Source organism: Macaca fascicularis, chromosome 11 (genome assembly GCF_037993035.2).
Source record: "Macaca fascicularis isolate 582-1 chromosome 11, T2T-MFA8v1.1".
Classification (NCBI taxonomy): domain Eukaryota; kingdom Metazoa; phylum Chordata; class Mammalia; order Primates; family Cercopithecidae; genus Macaca; species Macaca fascicularis.
In genome coordinates, this window is record NC_088385.1 from 108878968 (window position 1) to 108903867 (window position 24900).

A 24900-nucleotide genomic window follows, 5' to 3' on the forward strand; every position below is an offset into this window, starting at 1 on the left:
AGGCTCACTGCAGCCTCGACCCCCAAGGCTCAAGTGATCCTCCCAACTCAGTCTCCTGAGTATCTGGAACCGGAATTTTTTTTTTTCTTTTCTCTTTCTGAAGGGGTGGCCTGCCCCTCCACACCTGTGGGTGTTTCTCGTTAGGAACGAGAGACTTGAGAAAAGAAGTAAGACACAGAGACAAAGTATAGAGAAAGAAAAGCGGGGGCCCAGGGGACCGGCGCTCAGCTTACAGAGGACCCACGCCGGCACCGGCCTCTGAGTTCCCTTAGAATTTATAGATAATTATCTTTACCATCTTAAAGATAAGGGAGTAGCAGGACAATAGGATCGTTTTTAGGGAGGAAATTAGCAGTAAGACATAAGAACAAGGATCTCTGTGACATGAATAAGTTTAAAGGAAAATCCTGTGCCTTGAGATAAACCTTCTAGCAACATTGTTTCATCCTATCACATGGGGATAAACCTTGGACAATACCTAGCTTTTCTAGGAACAAAGACACACCCTGCACGCCCAAAATCCATTAAACCTTGAGTTACCACAGCACATGTCTCTTGCAAGGACAAGGTTGGGGGTAGAGTCACAGATTAACAGCATCTCAAATACAGAACAAAATGGAGTCTCTTATGTCTACTTCACAGTAACAGGCTGATCTCTTTCTTTTCCCCACATTTTCTTTTTTTTTTTTTTTTTGTAGCATGGGGGTTTCCCTATGTTACCCAGGCTGATCTCTAGTTCTTAGGCTCAAGCGATCCTCGCACCTCGGCCTCCCAAAGTGATGGCATTCCAGGAGTGATGGCTATTCATGGTGCCCGGCCTGGGAAATCTTATTTCCAGGAAATATTCTCCAGTTGCGCTCTGCTGGAAAGCAGCACAATGGGCCTCCCGGCTCCGTGGGAGCGCAGTCCCACCCGCACGCACCGCACCCCACCCGCCTACTCTCCACCCAACTCGTTCCCACTCTGTCTGGGTTTTCGGGTGTTCACCATTGAGGTGGGAGCCACATCTGCGCCCCGTGGCCTGGCGAACCTCACTGAACACTTCTGCCCGACCCCCGCAGCAGTAGCGCGACTGGATGGCGTGGGTGTCACCACGCGGTGGACACTCTCTCTGCCGCGACGCGCCGGCGGCGGGACCCCGGAGGGGACGCCCGCGGGGTGCGAGGCCCGGCACTCCGGAAATCCCCCGGGAGGGAGGGGTTGGGAGAAATAAATCCTTTTCTCCAGAGTTGCGCAAGAGCCAGCGCGGTAGGGCCAGGGTGGGAAGGCCAGAGTGGGCGTCCCAGCCAGTGACCCCAGGCCGCCCGCCCGCGCCCAACCCAGCCCCAGCCGAGTGTCCGAACCAAAAGCGAAAGGAACCCGACCCCCGCGTCCTCTCTGGCGGCTCCGGCGTCGCGTCCGCTGGGAGGTCGCCGCGCGCCTCCGACCCTGCCGGGCAGCTTTGTGACTTCACTCGTTTCGCAACAAGCCCGGGCCGCCCGCGCCCCACCCACTCTGGCCCGGCAGCCTCGCCGCCCGCCACCTCGCTCCGCTTCTCGCGCTTCCCCTCCCTCCGGGGCTGGGCCTGCCCCGGCCGTCGCGGAGCCTCCCCTCCCACCGTCCGTGACCGTCCGCGCCCGGCCGCCGCCTCCAGGCAGCCCGGAGCAACCCGGCGCCTGGCCTGGCTGGGCGCAGCACTCTGTTGGCGGCGGCGGCGCGATGCTGTGCTTCCTGAGGGGAATGGCTTTCGTCCCCTTCCTCTTGGTGACCTGGTCGTCAGCCGCCTTCATCATCTCCTACGTGGTCGCCGTGCTCTCCGGGCACGTCAACCCCTTCCTCCCCTACATCAGGTGAGAGGCAGGGTGGGCGCCGGGGCCCCAGGAGCAGGCACAGGGACCAGAAGGAGCGCTGCTGATGGGGAGGGAAGACGTCCGGACCCAGCTGGGGGCGTCGTGTGGTTAGGCTAAGGTGTGAGCAGGAGGAGAGGTGCTCCCAACAGCCTGGGATGTTTAGGGAGGCAGTGGGTGGGGCGCTGAGCACTTTTGCCTGTACCTGGAGCGTGAAACAGGGTGGCAGCAAGGAGAGGTTCAGGATAGACGGTAGAGCTTTCAGTCTGGGTATGGGACAGAATCTCAGCAGGACGTTCTCAGGCGATATTTGGAACAAGATGGGTCCTGATAGATGATATATATTGTACAAGAGGTAGATCCAGGTATATGCTAAACAGCCACTATTTTCACTTCTGCATCCCAACATCCCTTGAAGTGGGTGTTTGGGCTCATTTTTCCTGCAAGGGAGCCGTGGTGTAAAATTGGTGAAATATCATCAATGTGACACTGATGTCACACTAGTTAATGGTAGGAGCAGAATTCACACCCAGCCATGCAGAAAGCAACACTGTGCCGCCCCCAGGTCCTTGGAAGTCTGGCTTAAATTCTCTGGAGCTGCACCAGACACCTCTGGACACTGTGACCCCAAAGCCCTCAACTTGTCGACAACTTGTGACATCTTTTGTATTATTTTACGCATTCAGTTTTCCTGTGCTTTGGCCTCTACCTTTCCTGAGGGGCACTTCAGTGCCAGGGACAATGATCTGATCCTCCTATGTGGGTTCCAGCTCAGTGCCTTTCTCATAGTGGCGGGATCCATTCTTATCTAAGTAGTGTGACTCCTCTGGACATGCATTGGTTGGTGAACAGATAATAAGGTTGGTGACACCCAAGGTTTGTTACTGCTATGATAGAAAATGTAGGGCGTCTTCTTCCCTGCAGCCATTCTGTCTGGTGAACAATGTTCTGTGGTTTTTTTTTTTTTTTTTGGTTTTTGTTTGTTTGTTTGTTTCGTTTTTTGGGGGCGGGGGTGGGGAGTGTGGAGAAAGGGGAAACAAAGATCAAGCAGGAAGGGACTAGCATTTTTTTGAAAAAAATTTATTTTATTTTATTTTATTTATTTCATTTTATTTTATTTTTTTGAGACGGAGTCTCGCTCTGTCGCCAGGGCTGGAGTGCAGTGGCCGGATCTCAGCTCACTGCAAGTTCCGCCTCCCGGGTTTACGCCATTCTCCTGCCTCAGCCTCCCGAGTAGCTGGGACTACAGGCGCCCGCCACCTCGCCCCGGCTAGTTTTTTTTTTTTGTATTTTTTAGTAGAGACGGGGTTTCACCATGTTAGCCAGGATGGTCTCGATCTCCTGACCTCGTGATCCGCCCGTCTCGGCCTCCCAAAGTGCTGGGATTACAGGCTTGAGCCACCGCGCCCGGCCAAAAAAAAATTTATTTTTTTGAGACAGAGTCTCGTTCTGTCACCTAGGCTGGAGTGCAGTGCCGCAATCTCGGCTCACTGCAACCTCTGCCTCCCTGGTTCAAGCGATTCTCCTGCCTCAGCCTCCTGACTAGCTGAGATTACAGGCATGCACCACCACACCTGGTTTAATTTTTTTGTATTTTTAGTAGAGACAGGGTTTCACTATGTTGGTCAGGCTGGTCTCAAATTCCTGACCTCAAGTGATCCTTCTGCCTTGGCCTCCCAAAGTGCTGGGATTTATAAGTGTGAGCCACCGTACCCGGGGAACTAGCATTTAAAAGATGCAGGGAAGAGAGCAATAGGTAGAATAGTACACAGAAGCAAATTTGAAGTACCTATGAAAGAAGAGATGTTATTTATATTGAGAAGATGTTCCCATCTGGCCTTTTGTTTTTTTTCCATTTATTATTATTATTTTTTATTTTCAGTAGATTCAAGGTCTCACTATATTGCCTAGGCTGGTCTTAAACTCTTGAGCTCAAACAGTCCCTCTGCTTTGGCCTCCCAAAGTGTTGGGATTATAGGAGTAAGCCACCACGCCTGGCCCTCCCATGTGGTATTATGCTTGGAAGAAACCTAGGCTTGGTTTCTCATGGCACATCTCAGGCCCAAGTGCCATCATCCTGCTTCTGAAGCAGGATAGATCCTTCTAGACTTGTGTAAAAGTAAAGAGCTGTGGCCGGGCGCGGTGGCTCAAGCCTGTAATCCCAGCACTTTGGGAGGCCGAGACGGGCGGATCACGAGGTCAGGAGATCAAGACCATCCTGGCTAACGCGGTGAAACCCCGTCTCTACTAAAAAAAATAAAAAAAACTAGCCAGGCGAGGTGGCCAGCGCCTGTAGTCCCAGCTACTCAGGAGGCTGAGGCAGGAGAATGGCGTAAAGCAGAGCTTGCAGTGAGCTGAGATCCGGCCACTGCACGCCAGCCTGGGCAACAGAGCGAGACTCCGTCTCAAAAAACAAAAAAACAAAAAGAAAAAGTAAAGAGCTGCTTGGCTGGGCGCGGTGGCTCACACCTGTAATCCCAGCACTTTGGGAGGCCGAGGTGGGCGGATCACGAGGTCAAGAGATCGAGACCATCCTGGCCAACATGGTGAAACCCCATCTCTACTAAAAATGCAAAAATTAGCTGGACGTGGTGTCCCAGCTACTCGGGAGGCTGGGGCAGAATTGATTGAACCCGGGAGGCAGAGGTTGCAGTAAGCCAAGATAGAGCCACTACACTCCAGCCTGGTGACAGAGCGAGACTCCGTCTCAGGGGGAAAAAAAAAAAAAAAAAAAGTAAAGTAAAGAACTACTCTACCTGCAGTGCTGCTTCTTTTGTTTGTTTGTTTGTTTTTTCAGACAAAGTCTCACTCTGTTGCCCAATCTGTAGTGAGGTGGTGGGATCACAGCTCACTGCATCCTCCACCTCCTGGGCTCCATTGATCCTCCCACCTCAGCCTCCTGAATAGTTGGGGACTGTAGACCGGCATGCACAACCATGCCCAGCTAATTTTTAATTCTTTTTGTATTTGTAGAGATGGCATCTTGCTGTGTCCTGCAATGCTTCCTTTTTTTTTTTAAGACAGAGTCTTGCTTTGTCGCCCAGGCTGGAGTGCAATGGTGCAATCTTGGCTCACTGCAACCTCCACCTCCTGGTTCAAGAAATTCTCCTGACTCAGCCTCCCAAGTAGCTGGGATTACAGGCACCTGCCACCACACCCAGGTAATTTTTTTGTATTTTTAGCAGAGACGGGGTTTCACCATGTTGGCCAGGCTGGTCTCGAACTCCTGACCTCAGATGATCCACCTGCCTCAGCCTCCTAAAGTGTTGGGATTACAGGGGTGAGCCACCGCGCCCAGCCTGCAGTGCTTCTTATTGAGAAAACAATAGCCATGTTTGTCCCAGATCTGAAGACTGAGGACAGATCATGTGTGATATTCATTGGTCAGGCTGTAAAGGCAGGTTTTGAATGTTCATGAAGGTGTCTGATGTAGTTGTGATTAATATCACTCCAAGGTGAACTTGAAATGGGAGACATTCAGAAATGGAAAAATAAGCTGACAAGGTGAACCACTTGTGAGATGCTCAAATCACAGACCCTACAAGGAAAGGGTTTACAATTTACCAAGGAAGCCTTCAGGAAAAGCAGAGTTACAGGAGAAAAAGGCATGGAATTGCCCCTTGGTTGCCAGGAGTTCTCAGCCAACACACAACAAACATATGTATTGATTGCCCATGTGTGCCTGGGGCTTTTAGGTTGTTTGCTCTCTGCTTACCTGAGCAGCCGGAGCACTAGATTGCCTCTGCCCACTCCTAGAAAACAAGTCCTTGGTGCAGCAACAAGATGTGGGTAAGAACCACACATAGAGAAGAAGGCCGGGCGCGGTCTCTACTAAAAATACAAAAAGTTAGCTGAGCGTGGTGGCACATGCCTGTGAGCCCAGCTACTCAGGAGGCTGAGGCATGAGAATCATTTGAAACTGGGAGCTAGAGGTTGCAGTGAACTGAGATTATGCCACTGCACTCCAGCCTGGTTGACTGAGTGAGACTCTTTCTCAAAAAAAAAAAAAAAAAAAAAAAGAAAAAGAAAAAAAGAACCAGACATAGAGAAGTGATGGAAGTAACTCTACATTTATCCACTGGCCCTGAAATATTCAACCTTATCTCTCTCTCTCTCTCTTTTTTTTTTTTTTTGAGATGGGGTCTTGCTATGTTGCTCAGGCTGGTCTTGAACTCTAGGGCTCAAGCAATCACCTGACCTCAGCCTCCTGAGTACCTGGGATTAAAAGTGTGCACCCCCATCCCAGGCTGACAGTATCTGTCTTAGCTCATCACCTCCTGCTCTCCTCTACCCCTACCCTTTGTACTTCCCTTCAACCACACTGGCCTTGTGTCTTAACACATCAAGCACCCCTCCTTCTCAAGGCCTTTGCGGTGGCTATTCCCTCTGCCAAGTGTTCTTCCTGCAGCTATTTTTCACTTACCTCTTTTGTTCAAATGTTACCTTCCTGCAGACTTTTTCACTTACCTCCTTTATTCAAATGTTATCATCTTGATGAGACCTGCCCTTATCACCTTTTTTTTTTTTTTTTTTTTTTTTTTGAGACGGAGTCTCGCTCTACCGCCCAGGCTGGAGTGCAGTGGCCGGATCTCAGCTCACTGCAAGCTCCGCCTCCCGGGTTCACGCCATTCTCCTGCCTCAGCCTCCCGAGTAGTTGGGACTACAGGCGCCTGCCACCGCGCCCGGCTAGTTTTTTGTATTTTTTAGTAGAGACGGGGTTTCACCGTGTTAGCCAGGATGGTCTCGATCTCCTGACCTCGTGATCCGCCCGTCTCGGCCTCCCAAAGTGCTGGCATTACAGGCTTGAGCCACCGCACCCGGCCCCTTATCACCTTTTTTAAAAATCGCACCTGACCACTACTGGTCCCCATATCCAATCTTATTATTCACCATAGCACCTATCACCTTCTAACAAATCATGTGATTTAACTTATTCATTATGTTTATTTTCTGTCTCCCTTCACTGGATTGTAAGATCGATGAAAGCTCTCAGTATTTGCTGAATGAGTATTTCTTGGGTACTCACTCTTTACCCCAGGACAGGGCAGATCCCATAAGGAAAAGCTTGACATGGCCATTCAGTTTGGTGGCTGGTGATCGGAAGTCCTCAGGATGAGTTTCCTTTTACATTCTAACATTGTTCAGCCTTTCTGATGGTCTGATGTTTTTAGCACAGTTGAACACTTTAAATAAGAGCCACAACCATAAGGAGGACCTCTCCCCAGTATGACATTTACAATCAGCTTTCTTATCAGATGCTTTCTCCTTGTAACATTGTTATTCTTCAGCATATTGGATAAATTGGCAAATGGTTCTTAGACATATGAAAAGATATTCAACTTTATGAATAGGAATAAATATTCAAATTAAAACTCACTGATGCCAGTTGTGATCTACTAGGTTAGCAGAAACCCAAATGTTTGATACTAGTACTGGTGAGAATATGGGGAAACAGTCTCTTTCCTACATTGCTTACAGGAACGTGAACTGATTTCAGTCTCCATGGTGGGACTTGGGCAATATCTATGGATATGACAGATACACACACACATTTGATGCAACAGCCATTTTTTTTTGGAAATTTATCCTATAGGTATACATGCCCATGTGAAGAATGGCATTTCTACAATGTTACTCAGGGCATTGCTTTGAATAACAAAAGATTGGAAACTACAAATGACCATCAGTAGAGAATTGCCTAAATAAATGTGGTTTATTTATTAAAGGATACCTCAAGTGAAAGCTCTCTGTACCTAGCAGATTCTTTTTACGTCAATACACTTGTATGGAAAAATCTCCAAGATACATTGTTACATGGGAAAAAGCAAGATGCAGAACAATGTATGTTCTCATTAGTGGAGAAAAAAGAGGAGAAAAATAATATGTATTTGCATTAGCTTGCATAAAGAAACAAATAAAAGTGGTTTATCTGTGTGTGATGGAGGGAGTAGTAGGTCAAGGTCAGTGAGACATTGGCAGATGAGGAGAAAGGATGATTATAAGCCATACCTTTTTGTTTTATTTTTTAGCCAAATGAATGGGTTTCCTATCAGAAAATTAAATTAAAAACATGAGGCTGGGCGCAGTGGCTCACTCACGCCTATAATCCCAGCACTTTGGGAGGCCAAAGTGGGCAGATCATGAGGTCAAGAGATCGCGACCATTCTGGCCAACGTCGTGAAAACCCATCTCTACTAAAAATACAAAAATTAGCTGGGCGTGGTGGCGTGCGCCTGTAGTCCCAGCTACTTGGGAGGCTGAGGCAGGAGAATCGCTTGAACCCGGGAGGTGGAGGTTGCAGTGGGCCGAGATTGCACCACTGCACTCCAGCCTGGGCGACAGAGCGAGACTCCGTCTCAAAAAAAAAAAAAAAAAATTAAAAATATGGGCCTGGCCGGGCGCGGTGGCTCACGCCTGTAATCCCAGCACTTTGGGAGGCCGAGGCGGGGGATCACAAGGTCAGTAGATGGAGACCACGGTGAAACCCCGTCTCTACTAAAAATACAAAAAATTAGCTGGGTGCAGTGGCGGGCGCCTGTAGTCCCAGCTACTCAGGAGGCTGAGGCAGGAGAATGGCGTAAATCCAGGAGGCGGAACTTGCAGAGAGCCGAGATGGCGCCACTGCACTCCAGCTTGGGCGACAGAGCGAGACTCCGTCTCAAAAAAAAAAAAAAAAAAAAAAAAAAATGGGCCCAACCACCATGAGATATAACAAGTTAGAATAGCATAAAGTAATATTTCTTTTTCTTTTTTTTTTTTTTTTTGAGACGGAGTCTCGCTCTATCGCCCAGGCTGGAGTGCCATGGCCGAATCTCAGCTTACTGCAAACTCCGCCTCCCGGGTTTACGCCATTCTCCTGCCTCAGCCTCCCGAGTAGCTGGGACTACAGGCGCCCGCCACCTCGCCCGGCTAGTTTTTTGTGTTTTTTTAGGAGAGACGGGGTTTCACCGTGTTAGCCAGGATGGTCTCGATCTGCTGACCTCGTGATCCACCCGTCTCGGCCTCCCAAAGTGCTGGGATTACAGGCTTGAGCCACCGCCCCCGGCCTAAAGTGATATTTCTTATTCTGAAACCATTAACAAAAGCATATCAAAAGGAAGGACAAATACAAGCTAACCTCAAAAAATTAGTTTAGATTTGCACTTGGGTGTGGTGCCTCATGCCTGTAATCCCACACTTTGGGAGGCTGAAGTGGGCTGATCACTTGAGTCCAGGAGTTTGAGACCAGCCATGGGCAATATGGTGCAACTCTGTCTCTACAATAGTCCCGCCTACTCAGGAGGCTGAGGTGGGAGGATCACTTGAGCCTGGAGTCTGAGGCTGCAGTGATCTGTGATCACACTGTTGCACTCCAGCTTGGGTGACAGAGCGACACCCCTGTCTCAAAAAAAAAAAAAAAAAAAAAAAAAAAAAAGAGTTGCACAAAGCCACACCCACATTCTCAAGCCGAATCACGCTTACCTTGTTATAGTTTCTTATCAAATTATTAACTTTTTCCAGCTTGTAGACCACTGTCTTCCATCTTCTTTTTGGCATGTGTCTCTTGCCATGATATCTTGCTCATGATATTCTGTGATCCTTTACTCTTCAGTGTTGCCAATTCTAGATCCTGGCTTTTCTCTTTATTAGCACGTCTCACTTTCTGTGTGAATACAGTTTTGTGGCATAGATTGCGGCCTTTGGCCACCCACATTGTTCTACCTCATGACCCCACACTCTCTGCTCAGTAGTTGATGACAGAAAACTGGGTCACCTAGAATCAAGCCACTTTAAAAAGGGGAACAAAATTGCAGAGTAAATGAAGTAAAAGAAGTTTGGTCAGGTCTTTAACTTCAAAAATGATACTAACAATTAGGAAAATAACGAGTTTAACTTACATTTATATAACAATCACAAATTTTGGGTTATGACAAGTATGTGTTAATTCTTCAGATGCTGATCTTTATAGATAAAATATCTTTATAGAGAAAATGCTTTTTTTTTTTTTGAGGTGGAGTTTCACTTTTGTTGCCCAGGCTGGAGTGCAATGGCACACTCTCGGCTCACTGCAACCTCCTGCCTCCCGGTTCAAGCTATTCTCCCACCTCAGCCTCCCGAGTAGCTGTGATTAGAGGCATGTGCCACCTTGCCCCGGCTAATTTTTTTTTTTTTTTTTTTTTTTTTGAGACGAAGTCTCACTCTTATCCCCCAGGCTCAAGTGCAATGGCGCGATCTCGGCTCACTGCAACCTCTGCCTCCCAGGTTCAAAAGATTCTCCTGCCTCAGCCCCCTGAGTAGCTGGAATTACAGGCACCTGCTACCATGCCCAGCCAATTTTTGTATTTTTAGTTGAGACAGGGTTTCACCATGTTGGCCGGGCCCGGACTCCTGACTTCAGGTGTTCCACTGGCCTCGGCCTCCCAAAGTGTTGGGATTACTGGCATGAGCCACCGCGCCCGGCCTCGCCGGCTAATTTTGTACTTTTAGTAGAGATGGGGTTTCTCTCTGTTGGTCAGGCTGGTCTTGAACTCCCGCCTTGGCCTCCCAAAGTGCTGGGATTACAGGCGTGGGTCACCGCGCCCAGCCTTGCATTCTTTTTCCAATACAGAAAAATAGTTTTATGATTATATTATAGTAAGTCTTTCATTTCACATTTAACTTTTTAAGGAAAGTTTCCTTCTCTTTTTGTTTTTTATAAACCCTGGTGTCAAGCGCTGACTTTCAGTAGCTCATAGCAAGGGAGGGAGCTGCTTTGCTACTACGAACCTCTGCCCCAGAAGCAGGTTGTCTATGAGTGGTTTAATACCAGGTTTCCCATTAACTACATTTAGCTTTTGAAGGGGCATATGAAGAGGTTCATTTTTGCAAAAATGTCTGAAGACTCCAATTTTCCCAATGGACTTTTTTTTTTTTTTAGACAGAACTTTGCTCTGTCGCCCAGGCTGGAGTGCAGTGGCATGACCTCAGCTCACTGCAACCTCTGCCTCCCAGTTCAAGCAATTCTCCTGTGTCAGCCTCCTGAGTAGCCGGGACTACAGGCTCCTGCCACCATGTCCAGCTAATTTTTTGTATTTTTAGTAGAGACAGCGTTTCACCATGTTGGCCAGTCTGGTCTCGAACTCCTGGCCTCAAGTGATCTGCCCGCCTCTGCCTCCAAAATTCCTAGGATTATAGGCGTGAGCCACCGCGCCTGGCCTTCCAGTGGCCATTCTTAATCTGTATGTAAAGATATTGATCTTGTTTATTGCCTGTCTCACACAAAATATACGCTCCATGAGGATAGAGATTTGGGGTTTGTCTATAGCATTTGTGACAGAGCCTGACACATTGCAGGCACTTGGTAAATATTGGTTGAATGTTGAACAAGATAATTTGTGTCATATGGTCCTGTTTCATTAACCTTGTTAGTTTCCTCCTCTTTAATTGTTAACTGATTCTGCCAGCACCTCATTGTTCATTGACTTTGGTTGCAGTTCTGTTTTCCAGCACAATTAGAAATGAAATCCTTGTGTTTCAGAAGATTTGCGGTCCCAGTTTGTGGTTGATTTGACTTGCATTGTTGACTATTTACAATATTTAATAATAATACTAAGAGGGAACATAGCATGATTAAGAGCAACAACTTTGCAACAGACAGCCTGGATTAGGGTATGGCTCTATTATGTGTCCCAACCGTAGAACTTTGGACAGGTTACTTGACGTCTCTCTGCTTCTCTATTGGTTAATAATTGCACGTACTTCATTATTAACATGAACTCACAGAAAACTCATTAACACTCTGGTGGAAGAACATAATATGTAGAAGCACTTGCTATTAGTATTATGAAGGGGGCCGTCCACATTGGTCTGGATAGGAAAGGATGTTTGGTTGGGAGCTAATTTTAGAAGTGATCGCTTTATATGTGAATGTAATATCAGAAGCTCTTTTATTTAGTAGCCTCAACTTAATCAACTTGCTGGGTTAACTGATGAATTCGTTCTTTGAAAAATGCACTGACTGAAGCCAATGATCCCTCACAACTCCTTCCTGTGAGGGCCACTCTGTAGGTACTTGCTTCTCTTACCCATGTCTTTGTATTCTTATCAAATGCCAATTGTGTTTATTCCCAAATTATATTTATGTTCATGCCAGTTGTATTTTGTATTGTAACTGTGTGACTTAACGCAACACATATTAACTGTTGATCTGTGTAGGCAAAAAGAGAATTGTAATTTCTAAAAAAATTTGTTTGGGCCGGACACAGTGGCTCACGCCTGTAATCCCAGCACTTTGGGAGGCTGAGGCGGGCGGATCACTTGAGGTCAGGAGTTCAATACCAGCCTGGCCAACATGGTGAAACCCCATCTCTATTAAAAATACAAAATTAGCCAGGCATGGTGGCACACGCCTGTAATCCCAGCTACTCGGGAGGCTGAGGCAGGAGAGTCGCTTGAATCTGGGAGGCAGAGGTTGCAGTGAGCTGAGATTGTGCCATTGCACTCCAGCCTGGGCGACAAGAGTGAAACTCCATCTTAAAACAACAACAACAAAAAAAAAATTGGTTGAATGCTTTGGCAAGATTAAAAAGAGACAAATTGTCCAAAAAAAATTTGCAGTCCTTTTAGTAATTGATCTGACAACTGTAAATATTTAGGAAACTGGTATAAGGAAAACTGGAAAGAGTCTGAATTCAAATTGCTTCAAAAGTGTTTTTAAGACTTCCTGCCACTTTAAAGAAACCAAAGTTGGAAATGAGATGATTCAAAGTAGATGTGATGTATATGCCAAGAAGACATAGTGGACCCATACTCTTGTAACGGCACTGGTCTACATCCACAGGTAGGCAAATTAATATACATTGATACACTTCAAGTTAAAATAAAATGTTTGTGGTATGTATTCATTCATACAATTTTTAAGACTTTTTTAAGTACTCACTACTGGCATCTTTTTTTTTTTTCCTTTTTTTCTTTTTTCTTTTTTGAAACAGAGTCTAACTCTTGTCATCCAGGCTGGAGTGTAGTGGCACAATCCAAGCTCACTGCAACCTCTGCCTCACGGGTTTAAGCAATTCTTATGCCTCAGCCTCCCAAGTAGCTGAGATTACAGGCGCCCACCACCACGCATGGCTAATTTTTGTATTTTTAGTAGAGATGGGGTTTCATCATGTTGGCCAGGCTGGTCTCGAACTCCTGACCTCAAGTGATCTGCCTGCCTTGGCCTCCCAAAGTCCTGGGATTACAGGCATGAGCCACTGTGCCTGGCCCTAATTTTTGATGACTTTTGCTTAAACCAACTTTTTTGATTACTTTTTTTTTATTTTTTATTTTATTTTTATTTTTTTATTTTTTTTGAGGCGGAGTCTCGCTCTGTCACCCAGGCTGGAGTGCAGTGGCCGGATCTCAGCTCACTGCAAGCTCCGCCTCCCGGGTTCGGGCCATTCTCCTGCCTCAGCCTCCTGAGTAGCTGGGACTACAGGCGCCCGCCACCTCGCCCAGCTAGTTTTTTGTATTTTTTAGTAGAGACGGGGTTTCACCGTGTTAGCCAGGATGGTCTCGATCTTCTGACCTAGTGATCCACCCGTCTCGGCCTCCCAAAGTACTGGGATTACAGGCTTGAGCCACTGCGCCCGGCCTACTTTTTTGATTACTGAGACGACACAGAATTTCAGGCAATGGTGATATTGGCTTTCCAGTTCAGCTGTAACAATGGGTATCACGATAAAAAATACTCAATTAATGAGGGCTGTGTGCATAAAATCACATATTCTGACATGATGGTAATATCAGTTTTTACAGTGCAGTGATTATAACCTCATAGTATTTCTAATCTATAGTGTCACAAAGATGAAAAGGCAGGCATGCCATTTAAAACCTTTAGCTAGAAAAGTATTATTATTATTGTTGTTTTGAGACAGAGTTTTTGCTCTGTTGCCCAGGCTGGAGTGCAATAGTGTGATCTCAACTCACTGCAGCCTCCTCCTCCTGGGTTCCAGTGATTCTCCTGGCTCAGTCTCCCAAGTAGATGGGATTACAGGCGTCCGCCACCATGCCCAGCTAATTTTTGTGTTTTTTAGTAAAGATGAGGTTTCGCCATGTTGGTCAGGCTGGTCTCGAACTCTTGACCTCAGGTGATCCACCCACCTCAGCCTCCCAAAATGTTAGGATTACAGGCGTGAGCCACTGTACCTGGCCGAAAAGGATTATTTTTGAGATGATCATTTATAATTGAATATTGACTTCACAAGCACATGAAATTAGTTAATTCTAAGAAAAACAAAATAAGAAAAGTGAAGATCCCAAACTTTTGCAGCCCCAAAATTAATTGAGGGTGATGGATGCAGTGTTCTGCAGCCTGAGTCTACTGTAAATATATAATTTCTCCTCTGATTTAAATTTTCCCTGTCATTTGGGTACAACAAATTCTTTTCTTCTCACTGAATTAAGTAAAATTATGAATTATTTTTATTCTATGTTTCATTTTAAAAAGGCATTAGAGTATTGCTCAAAAGTCTTGACTGATGCAGGGCTGACAACTTTCAAACATCTCAATTTTCTTTTTTTTTTTTTTTTTGTTCAGGGGGCAGGGTCTTGCTCTGTTGCCCAGACTGGATTGCAATGGCATGATTTCCGCTCACTGCAGCTTCTGCCTTCCGGGCTCAAGTGATCCTCCCACCTCAGCCTCCCAAGTAGCTAGGACTACAGGAACATGCCACCATGCTTGGCTAATTTTGTTTTTTTGTAGAGATGGGGTCTCACTGTATTGCCTGGGCTGGTCTTGAACTCCTGTGCTCAAGAGATCCTCCCACCTCAGCCTCTCATAGTGCTGGGATTACAAGTGTGAGCCACTGTGCCCGGCCTCAATCTCAATTAAAAAAAGTTTCATAGTCATCTTTACCTCACGGTAATTGCCTTTCATTCCGTCAAGAACATGCATTGAAGAGTTATTATGAGCCAAGGACACCATAGCTGGCTCCAGAAGAAATAGCTGATACACCCCTGACTGAAATGTACAACATGTAAACTCACATGAAAATGACAATAACTTGAAAGAAATGTAATATAGCACAGCAGAGAAGAGTTCCGGAATTAGAGAGTTCTAGGGTTCTTTCCTCTTGGAAGTCCCCTCTCGTGAGAGAGCTGTTTTCCTTTCTCTTTCTTTTTCCTATTAAACCTCCCCTCAGAAAAGAAAAGAAAAGAGGAGAGAAGAGAAGAGAAAAGAAAAGGAAGGAAGGAAAAAAGGGAATTGGAGAGTTCTAGATGCACAGCTTGGCTTCCTTGTTTACTCTGTGACCAAGTTAGTTTTCTAAGACTGTTTCCTCATCTTTAAGATGGCAATAGTGAGCCGGGCGTGGTGGCTTACGCCTGTAATCCCCACACTTTGGGAAGCCAAGGGAGGTGGAGCACTTGAGGTCAGGAGTTTGAGACCAGCCTGGCCAACATGGTGAAACCTCTTCTCTACTAAAAATACAAAAATTAGCCATACGTGGTGGTGGGCGCCTGTAATATCAGCTACTTGAGAGGCTGAGGCACAAGAATTGCTTAAACCCATGAGGCAGAGGTTGCAGTGAGCTGAGATTGTGCCACTACACTCCAGCCTGGGTGACAAGAGTTAGACTCTGTCTAAAAAAAGGAAAAAAAAAAAAAAAAAAAAAAAAAGATGCCAGTAGTGAGTACTTTTCCTTCTAATGTGAAGATCAAGTAAGATGTGCCTGGCGGAATGTGGTTGCTGAGGAAGTGTTCATTTCTAATTTTTTCTTTTTCTTTTTTTTTTTTTGATTTTTATTTATTTTTGGAGATGAAGTCTCACTCTGTCGGCCAGGCGGGAGTGCAGTGGCACGATCTCAGCTCACTGTAACCTCTGCCTCCCGGGGTCAAGCGATTCTCCTGCCTCAGCCGCCCGAGTAGCTGGGATTACAGGTATGTGCCACCACGCCTGGCTAATTTTTGTTTTTTAAGTAGACACAGGGTTTCACTATGTTGCCCAGGCTGGTCTCGAACTCCTGACCTCAGGTGATCTGCCCGCCTTGGCCTCCCAAAGTGCTGGGATTACAGGTGAGAACCACTGAGCCTGGCCCTATTTTTTTTGGTATTTGTAGCCACTGGAGTCATGTGGGGATGGTTTCTAGAGATTCCCCTCAAATAACTTTCTAAATCAAACCACGTTCATCTCCCTCTTTATCATCATACTGGGCTAAGCCACTGTCATCTCTGGACAAACTGCTAAAATAGCTTCCTTACGGTCTCCCTGGTCCACGATTGCCTCTCTACAGTCTTTTCAAAACATCCTTTAAAAACGTGTTGTATGTGTGAACAAGAGGGAACTCTGACGGAGAGAGGGCAGAATTGCTTGTGGGTAGTGAGAAAAGAGCAAGGTGTTTGTATTTGTTGGTAGGAAATTCTTTTTAAGTTTCAGAATAGTTGATATAGCTGAAGGGTGCCCCCCCAATTCTAAAACAGTCATCACCAAGTGAAGCTGCCAGAAAGTTAGCTCTCATAACTAAAAGTAGCTAATAAAATGTAGTATGACTATTCCATACTTATCCCTTTTAAATAATATATTTGAATATTATAAAGATAAAGGAAATAATGGTCTCTTTATACTGGGGCATTATGAGTTGTTTAGATTCTAAGTCCCGATCAATCATCCAAGCAATTAGTCTCTGGGTTTGGAACAATCTAATACATTTCAGGTTGGAGACACACATGATGTTGCATTCTGTTAGCATCTAAGTTCCTCCAGTACACCATAGTTCTAGGCTTTGGAGTATTTATATCCTGTGCAGCCAGTAACTTAGAGAACAATGTTTGACCAAGCTTCGGAAAGTCTTCTGTTATCCACATGTTTTCTTTGTATCGTTTTCATTCCTTTCAGTATCAAGTGATTATTCACTAGCTTAACATCATAAATTAGTTTGAAGTAGGATGTTACACAAACGACTTGGAATTTTCCACAGTCTACTTAACTTGCAGAAATGTAAATACAGGAAATGTGGACATAAACGGATTTCCTAGGCACAACCTACCCCTGCAATAACTGTATACACATAACAGCCTCAACAGCTTCTGAACCACAGGCAAATGAGCAATTTGCTGGCCTTGTCCTCCCTACAGCTTCCAGAAAGTGCCTTACTAGCAAGGAGGCAAATGAAGTGGTGGGTGGAGCTGGGCAGGGCCCACCACATTGCAGAAACTGTGTGGTGCAGAATGATGTGGTAGGAGCTGGGTAGAGAGACTACTGCTGCCAGCCTGAGAACCAGCTGGTTTCACCTCTCACTCATTCTCCAGTTTGCTGAATCAGGCACCCAGGCACAGTTAGGCCAACCAAATACTGCTACCTCTGCCCTTGCATGATGGAATCATTTAGTTTGAGCTTAAAAAAAATAAAAATAAAAAGAGGCTACCCATAGGGTCTCTTGGTTACCTCTTAGTGTTATACTCATCTGGATTCCAATATCACCAGAAGAAGATGTGACTTAATATTTACTTATGTATGCTGTCCAAAAAAGCGAAAAACAAAACAACAAAAATAAAAAATATTTACTTAATATGTAAGATCAGACGTGGAAAGACTTATAAGAACTTTTTTTTTTTTTTTTTTTTTTGAGACGGAGTCTCGCTCTGTTGCCCAGGCTGGAGTGCAGTGGCCGGATCTCAGCTCACTGCAAGCTTCGCCTCCCGGGTTCACGCCATTCTCCTGCCTCAGCCTCCCGAGTAGCTGGGACTACAGGCGCCCGCCACCTCGCCCAGCTAGTTTTTTGTATTTTTTAGTAGAGATGGGGTTTCACCGTGTTAGCCAGGATGGTCTCGATCTCCCGACCTCGTGATCCGCCCGTCTCGGCCTCCCAAAGTGCTGGGATTACAGGCTTGAGCCACCGCGCCCGGCCTTGAACATTTTTTATTGAGAGGTAAGAGCTCTTTCATTTTTATTTTATTTTATTTTTTCTTTTCTTTTTGAGACAGACTCTTGCTGTGTCTCCCAGGCTGGAGTGCAGTGGCATGATCTCGGCTCACGGCAACCTCCACCTCCTTGTTTCAAGAGATTCTCATGCCTCAGCCTTCTGAGTAGCTGGGATTACAGGCGCCCACCACCATGGCTGGCTAATTTTTTTTTGTTTTTTGATTTTTGGTAGATATGGGGTTTCACCCTTTTGGCCAGGCCGGTCTCAAGCCCCTGACCACAAGTGATCCACCTGCCTCAGTCTCTCAGAGTGCTGGGATTACAGATATGAGCTAATGTGCGCCCAGCCTTCTTTCATCTTTAAACTGGTGATGGGCAAACGCTATTGTTCTTAAAAGTTTTGAAATGTTCACATTTTGATTTGCCTCTTGGAAAGTTTTCATGAACTATTCTTGAGCAAAATTTCAGCTAATGTAAAATTGGTGCTGCTTTGTCACTTAGTGGAAATTTTTTTTGATTTTTAAAATTTTAAAATTATTTTTATTTATGTTTTATTTCCTCACCTCTTTGAATTCTACACTTAGTGGAAATAAATCACTGACTGATACTTGTTACCTGATAGATCTGGGAATTTGTGACTCAGATTGTATCTAACAAATATTTTGCCGATGAATGGGTGAATTCTATAGCTATCTGTGGAGTTAAAAGAAGAAACTTTGAAAAGATAGGTGTTTCATCAAACAACTAGTTATGAATTTTTGTTGTGTCAACACTGTTGTACTGTTGTAGTGCAAAGGTGTAGGAATGTGGGCTATTGATACTCAGGCATTGATGGTGGGTGTTATAGACTCTGTCATCCTGAAAAATAATCAGATTTACCGTGGCGGTATTTGGCAGAAAGGTTTTACAGTTACAGTATTTGAGGAGTTTCTAAGATCTTCCCTAGTTTACATCTTTCTGGTCTGCAACAAAGGCATAATGATGCCTTCTCATCACCGTGCTGGTTCATTCCCACGGCGTGCTGGAGCTAGCTGGTGTCTGCTCCTGAGCATGGACTGGGCGTTTCTTTTCCAACTCCGTGTCCAGTGACCTGCATTTTGGTAGCCCAGATTTTATTTTTATTTATTTATGTATTTTGTTTTGTTTTTGTTTTGGTTCTTTTGGTAGCCTGAATTTTAACATGTTGGGAGTATTTTCACCACAGAAATTGGCAAATGCCACAAACCAGTCACCCTCCAGAGCTGGCTGTTAAACACTGACCAGCATCTACGTTAGTGTTTGCTCCCCACCCCCAATCATTCTCCTAATGGCTTAGTTCCTTGTCTGCTGTTAAAGCAGAGTAGAGGCTGGGAAGTCAGGGAGTTAAACATCTGGATTGGGATAGGGAATCCTCCGTGTAGCCCTGTGATCTTGAACAAGTTATATAGCCTCTCTAATACCCAGTTTCCTACTTTGTAAAATGGGGTTGATATAGACCTCCCTCAGGATTGTGAAGATGAAATGAAATGATGTATGGTAAGTACCTAATGGTGCCTAGTGGGTACATAGCCAATGCTCAGTAAGTGGTATCGATTAGGTTAATTTTTTTTTTTTTTTTTTTTGCCAGTGCTGATATTCATTCAATGGCGATTTGCAAAGTGCTTTTGGTTCCACCTGTATGGTTTTATTTATTTATTTATTTATTTATATCTTAGTCCCAAATATTCTGAGCTTCCCTTCACCTGTATGGTTTTTTTTTAAAAAAATTTATTTATCTATCTATTTATTTTTGAGACAAGGTCTCACTCTGTCTCCCAGGCTGGAGGGCAGTGGCATGATCTCGGCTCACTGCAACCTCTGCCTACTGGGCTCAAGTGATCCTCCCACCTTAGCCTCCTGAGTAGCTGGGACTACAGGTAGGTGCCACCATGCCTGGCTAATTTTTGTATTTATTTATTTTTTTTATTTTTTAATTTTTGAGACGGAGTCTCATTCTGTTGCCTAGGCTGGAGTGCAATGGTGCAATCCCGGCTCACTGCAACCTCCGCCTCCCAGGTTCAAGTGATTCTCCTGCCTCAGCCTCCCGAGTAGGTGGGATTACAGGCATATACCACTATGCCTGGCTAATTTTTATATTTTAGTAGAGATGGTGTTTCACCATGTTGGCCAGGCTGGTCTTGAACTCCTATCCTCAAGTGATCCACCCGCCTCAGCCTCCCAAAGTGCTGGGATTATAGGCATGAGCCACTGTGCCTGGCCAATTTTTTTATTTTTTGTAGAGACAGGTTTTCACCATGTTGCCCAGGCTGGTTTCGAACTCCTGAGCTCAAGTGATCCATCCTCCTTGGCCTCCCAAAATGCTGGGATTACAGGTGTGAGCTACCATGCCTGGCCTCCACCTATATAGTTTTAAATGTACAGATAAGCAAGAATAAAACATGACCCTGGAATTCAAGTTTTCAGATCACATGTTTGATGTCATGTGGACTCCATACCTGGGCTTTGACATAGTCTTAATTTGCCATCAATAGACAGAGTCCCCAAGTCTGGTCTTCTCTTCTGTCAGAGCATCTGGAGCACCTTCATTCCCACCTTCCTGTCTTTGTAAATGTCCTCCTCATTCTTTCATTGCTTTCCCTTTCTCCACAGCACGCAAACGACCTTCTCAGTGCTTCTCCTCTGTGTTTGCTCCTATGCCTGGCATGTGGCTGTCTGAGGTTCAGAATTATTCTCAGACCTGTGTAACAAGAACTCTAGGATGAGTCACCTGGTACCTGCTTTTTTATACCCTCAGGCCAAGGCAGGGAGGCCTGATTTCCCTGGCAGAGTTAATTGTATGGCAAAAGTGCTGCCCAAGGTTATGAGCTGTCTCTGCTTTTTTCCCCATTACTGGTTCCCATTCCTGTCTCTCTGCCCTTTCAGCATTGTGCTCAGAAGGGTATCCTCCACCTCAACATTCCTTTAGTGTGAAAAATGGTTATGGTAGGAAAACTGGTGATGCTAAATTCTAAACCCTTCAGGTTCTTTTTTTTTTTGAGATGGGTCTTGTTCTGTCACCCAGGCTTGAGTGCAATGCCATGATCTTGGCTCACTGCAAACTCTACCTCCCGGGTTCAAGCAATTCTCCTGCCTCAGTCTCCTGAGTAGCTTGGATTACAGGGACCCTGTACCATGCCCACCTAATGTTTGTATTTTTAGTAGAGACAGGGTTTCACCATGTTGGCCAGGCTGGTCTCGAACTCCTGAGTCGAAGTGATCTTCCTGCCTCAGCCTCCCAAAGTCCTGAAATTATAGACGTGATCCACTGTACCAGGCCTAAATCCTAAACTCTTCAGGTTCTTGCAAGTACCAGTGACACTGAAATTGAATTAATTTGGAATAAAGGCATTTGCTGTAAGAGAGGCTTTTTTTTTTTTTTTTTTTTTTTTTTTTTTTTGAGAAGGAATCTCACTGTCACCCAGGGCTGGAGTGCAGTGGCGCGATCTTGGCTCACTGAAACCTCCGCCCTCTGAGTTTAAGTGATTCTCCTGCCTCAGCCTCCCGAGTAGCTGGGATTACAGGCATCAGCCACTGTGCCCGGCTAATTTTTTGTATGTTTAGTAGAGACAGGGTTTCACCATGTTGGCCAGGCTGGTCTTGAACTCCTGACCTCGTGATCCACCCGCCTCAGCCTCCCATAGTGCTGGGATTACAGGTGTGAGCCACCCTGCCCAGCCATAAGGGAGGCTATTAACTTCTTTTTCTTTTTTTTGAGACAGAATCTTGCTCTGTTGCCCAGGCTGGAGTGTAATGGCACAGTCTTGGCTCACTGCAACCTCTGCCTCCTGGGTTCAAGTGATTCTCCTGCCTCAGCCTCCTAAGTAGCTGGGATTACAGGCACCTGCCACCATGCTCAACTAATTTTTGTATTTTTTAGTAGAGACGGGGTTTCACCATGTTGGTCAGGCTGGTCTCGAACTCCTGACCACAGGTGACCCACCCGCCTCGACCTCCCAAAGTGCTGGGATTACACGCGTGAGCCACTATGCCCAGCCCTATTAACTTCTTTATACTCCAGTTTAAATGTGAAGTGTTAGCAAAGCTTAAAAAGTTCCTGCTTTCTACACGCACAGGCTCCTTGTGGAATTCTTCAAACACTTACAAGTGCATCACTTTCAATGTGATCAGTTTTTCAATACTTAGATTTCAGAGCTGTTTACAAATGTAGAAACACTCGAAATAAGTACAAGTTGTTTCATGTTGGGAGCTCTTTTGCCATCAGTTTTAAAGTGAGCAGCCTGAAAATGAAAAAAATTAAAGCTTGGCACTAATAGAAAATAGAACATGTTGGCCGGACATGGTGGCTGGCACCTGCAATCCCAGCACTTTGGGAGGTTGAGGCGAGAGGATTGCTTGAGCTCAGGATTTCAAAACAAGCCTGGGGAACATAGTGAAACCCTGTCTGTAAAAAATAAAAAAAAGAACATGTCAAACAGTATTTTCCAACTCATTTAATTAATTGAAAGACTGTACCTGAAAAATGTTTTACAGAAACCCTTTTATGTTAAAATAATTTACCACAATTAATATACCCTAGATACCCTATTATTTCCATAAAGTATTCCTAGGGATCAATAATATTGTTCAGTTTTTTGTTATTGTTGTTGTGGGGGTTTTTTTGTTTTTGTTTTTGTTTTTGCTTTTGTTTTTGTTTTTGTTTTGAGACAGAGTTTCGCTCTTGCTGCCCAGGCTGGAGTGCAATGGTATGATCTCGGCTCACTGCAACCTCTGCCTCCTGGGTTCAAGTGATTCTCCTGCCTCAGCCTCCTGAGTAGCTGGGATTACAGGCATGTGCCAGCATGGCCGGCTAATTTTGTATTTTTAGTAGAGACCGGCTTCTCCGTGTTGGTCAGGCTGGTCTCAAACTTCTGACCTCAGGTGATCTGCCCGCCCTGGACTCCCAAAGTCCTGGGATTACAGGCATGAGCCACTGTGCCCGGCCTCAGCTTTTTATCATAATATTTTCAGCAGATAACAAAATCTCAGTTATTAGAAAATAAAGTGATGTGTTTAAGTGTATTTAACATGCCAATATTAGAATTTTCAAACATGATTTTATTTTTATTTTATTTTATTTTTTTGAGACCAAGTCTCGCTCTGTTGCCTAGGCTGGAATGCAGTGGCGCGATCTCGGCTCGCTGTAACCTCTGCCTCCCTGGTTCAAGAGATTTTCCTTCCTCAGCCTCCCGAGTATTTGGGACAACAGGCACCTGCCACCACACTGGGCTAAGTTTTGTACTTTTAGCAGAGACGGGGGTTTTACCATGTTGGCCAGGCTGGTCTTGAACTCCTGACCTCAGGTGATCCTCCCACCTCCACCTCCCAAAGTGCTGGGATTACAGGTGTGAGCCACTGCGCCTGGCCTCAAACATTATTTTAGATCATTTTTTTTTTTCAAAGTAGTCACAATTCTTCACTGAGAATGAACATGTGCCAAGGTTAGTGGGTTTGATCATTTGAAAAATGGCAACACCATTCATTTTAAACATTTCCTGACTTTTTACTATGGAACCTCTCATGGTATAAAAATGCCTTTTAGATTTTTCAGAGCCAAAATTAAAATACTTTAGAAAAAAATCAGGCCAAATCTTTGGAATTCAAAGTGACTGAACACCTAAAAGAAACACAATATAAAACTTGCCAATTACATGTCTTCCCAGAGGTCTGGACTGAATTTCTTTCGAATAATTTGGACATTTCTTCCCTTTGCCAGTGACACAGGAACAACACCTCCAGAGAGTGGTATCTTTGGATTTATGATAAACTTCTCTGCATTTCTTGGTAAGTACACAATAATTAGTACAAATAATTGAAAAACGCACAATTCCAAGTGAAGTCAGATGTGTCCTTTTTAGTTTGTGTATAATTTTTATTTTATTTAGTTTTTCTGAGACAAGGCTGGAGTGCAGTGGTGTGATCACGGCTGGCTGCAGCCTCAACCTCCCAGGCTCAAGCAATCCTCCCACCTCAGCCTCCGGAGTAGCTGGTACGACAGGCACACACCACCACGCCCAGCTAATTTTTTGTATTTTTTTTGTAGAGATGGGGTTTCACCATGTTGCCAGGCTGGCCTCAAACTCCTGGGCTTCAGTGATCCACCTGCCTTGGCCTCTCAAAGTGCTGAACTTACAGGTGTGAGCCACTACACAGGGCCTTGTGTATAATTTTTTTAAAAGCACAACCTTTGCAGCTAGATTTTTGTCCTACGTTGAGAAACTGAAGTGAAAAGATAAAAAATTATGGCTTTATTAGAGAACGATACTTTAATGAGTAATTTGTAACAGGATTTGCTGTAGGTGGTTTTAAATACCAAACTTCTGGAATGGATTTTAAGTGCAATTTGGTTTTTAAAAGTGTCGATTTATAGTCAAGACATTTATGTAAGCCAAAGACACCCAATGTGTAAGCTAAGTTTCTCAAAGTGTATTCTGAAGGCAAGCTGATGGAAAATCACCTGGAGCTCTGGTAAAGTGCAGGTTCCTGGGCCACGCTACTCAACCAGAACCTTTGGGAGTGTGGGTTCCTGAAGATGTGTTGTAAACAAGCACTCTAGGGGACTTGGATTCTCACTAAAGTTTGTGGACCATTGACAAAGGCATTATCTTACCTGTTAGAGAAAGGGAACAGGTGGAGTAAGAATTAGTATGATTTTTCTTTTCAATTCCTCAGATGTACCCGAGATGCAGTTGATAGGGTACAACCTTGTCATGAACCAATTAATGTAATGCACATTAATTACAACTATTGTACAATAAAGCTCAGTCTTCTATAAGGTGATCCAAGTATACAGATATTAGATGTGGGGCTTTTTCTCTTAGTCCTTCTATAATCTCCCCCCATGGAAAAATCAAGTGTTTGCCAAGGGCCTATCTTTTAACCAGTGCTTTCTGTTCTTCTTTACTGGTACAGTGTGGGAAGGGACAGTGATGCTGACCCTACTTAGTGACTTGGCATTTTTGGAATCTGTTCATCCTACTTGGTAGCGGGAAAGTTTCACTGCATCACCATTTGTAGTCCTCCTAAAGTTTTGGAGGTGAGCAAGGGGAAGTAGCAATATGGAGTCAATCAATCCCAGTGCCTTCTTACACCATCCTTGCCAAGAAACCAGACTTGGAAAACAGAGAGATTATTTTATCACAGCAAGTGATAAATACAGCTTTTGCTTCTGAATAAAGCAGAAGCTGACATAAGTATATT

At 45.0% G+C, this 24900-nt stretch overlaps 1 protein-coding gene across 7 annotated transcripts in view; it reads left to right on the top strand.

The window, feature by feature from the left end:
• The first annotated feature begins 459 nt into the window (after positions 1 to 459).
• DRAM1 (DNA damage regulated autophagy modulator 1) overlaps positions 460 to 24900 on the top strand; it is a 47244-nt gene continuing 22803 nt past the window's right edge. For 2 of the 7 annotated variants that reach the window (XM_005572024.3, XM_074007629.1), the window contains exons 1-2: positions 1492 to 1829; positions 23417 to 23484. In XM_005572024.3, the coding sequence (XP_005572081.1) occupies positions 1699 to 1829; positions 23417 to 23484 (199 nt within the window). In that variant the 5' untranslated portion in view covers positions 1492 to 1698. Of the gene's footprint in view, positions 1830 to 4870; positions 4988 to 12492; positions 12625 to 15582; positions 15705 to 23416; positions 23485 to 24900 lie in introns of those variants that run through there. The other 5 variants (XR_010579549.2, XM_074007625.1, XM_074007626.1 and 2 more) reach the window with 5 other exon arrangements.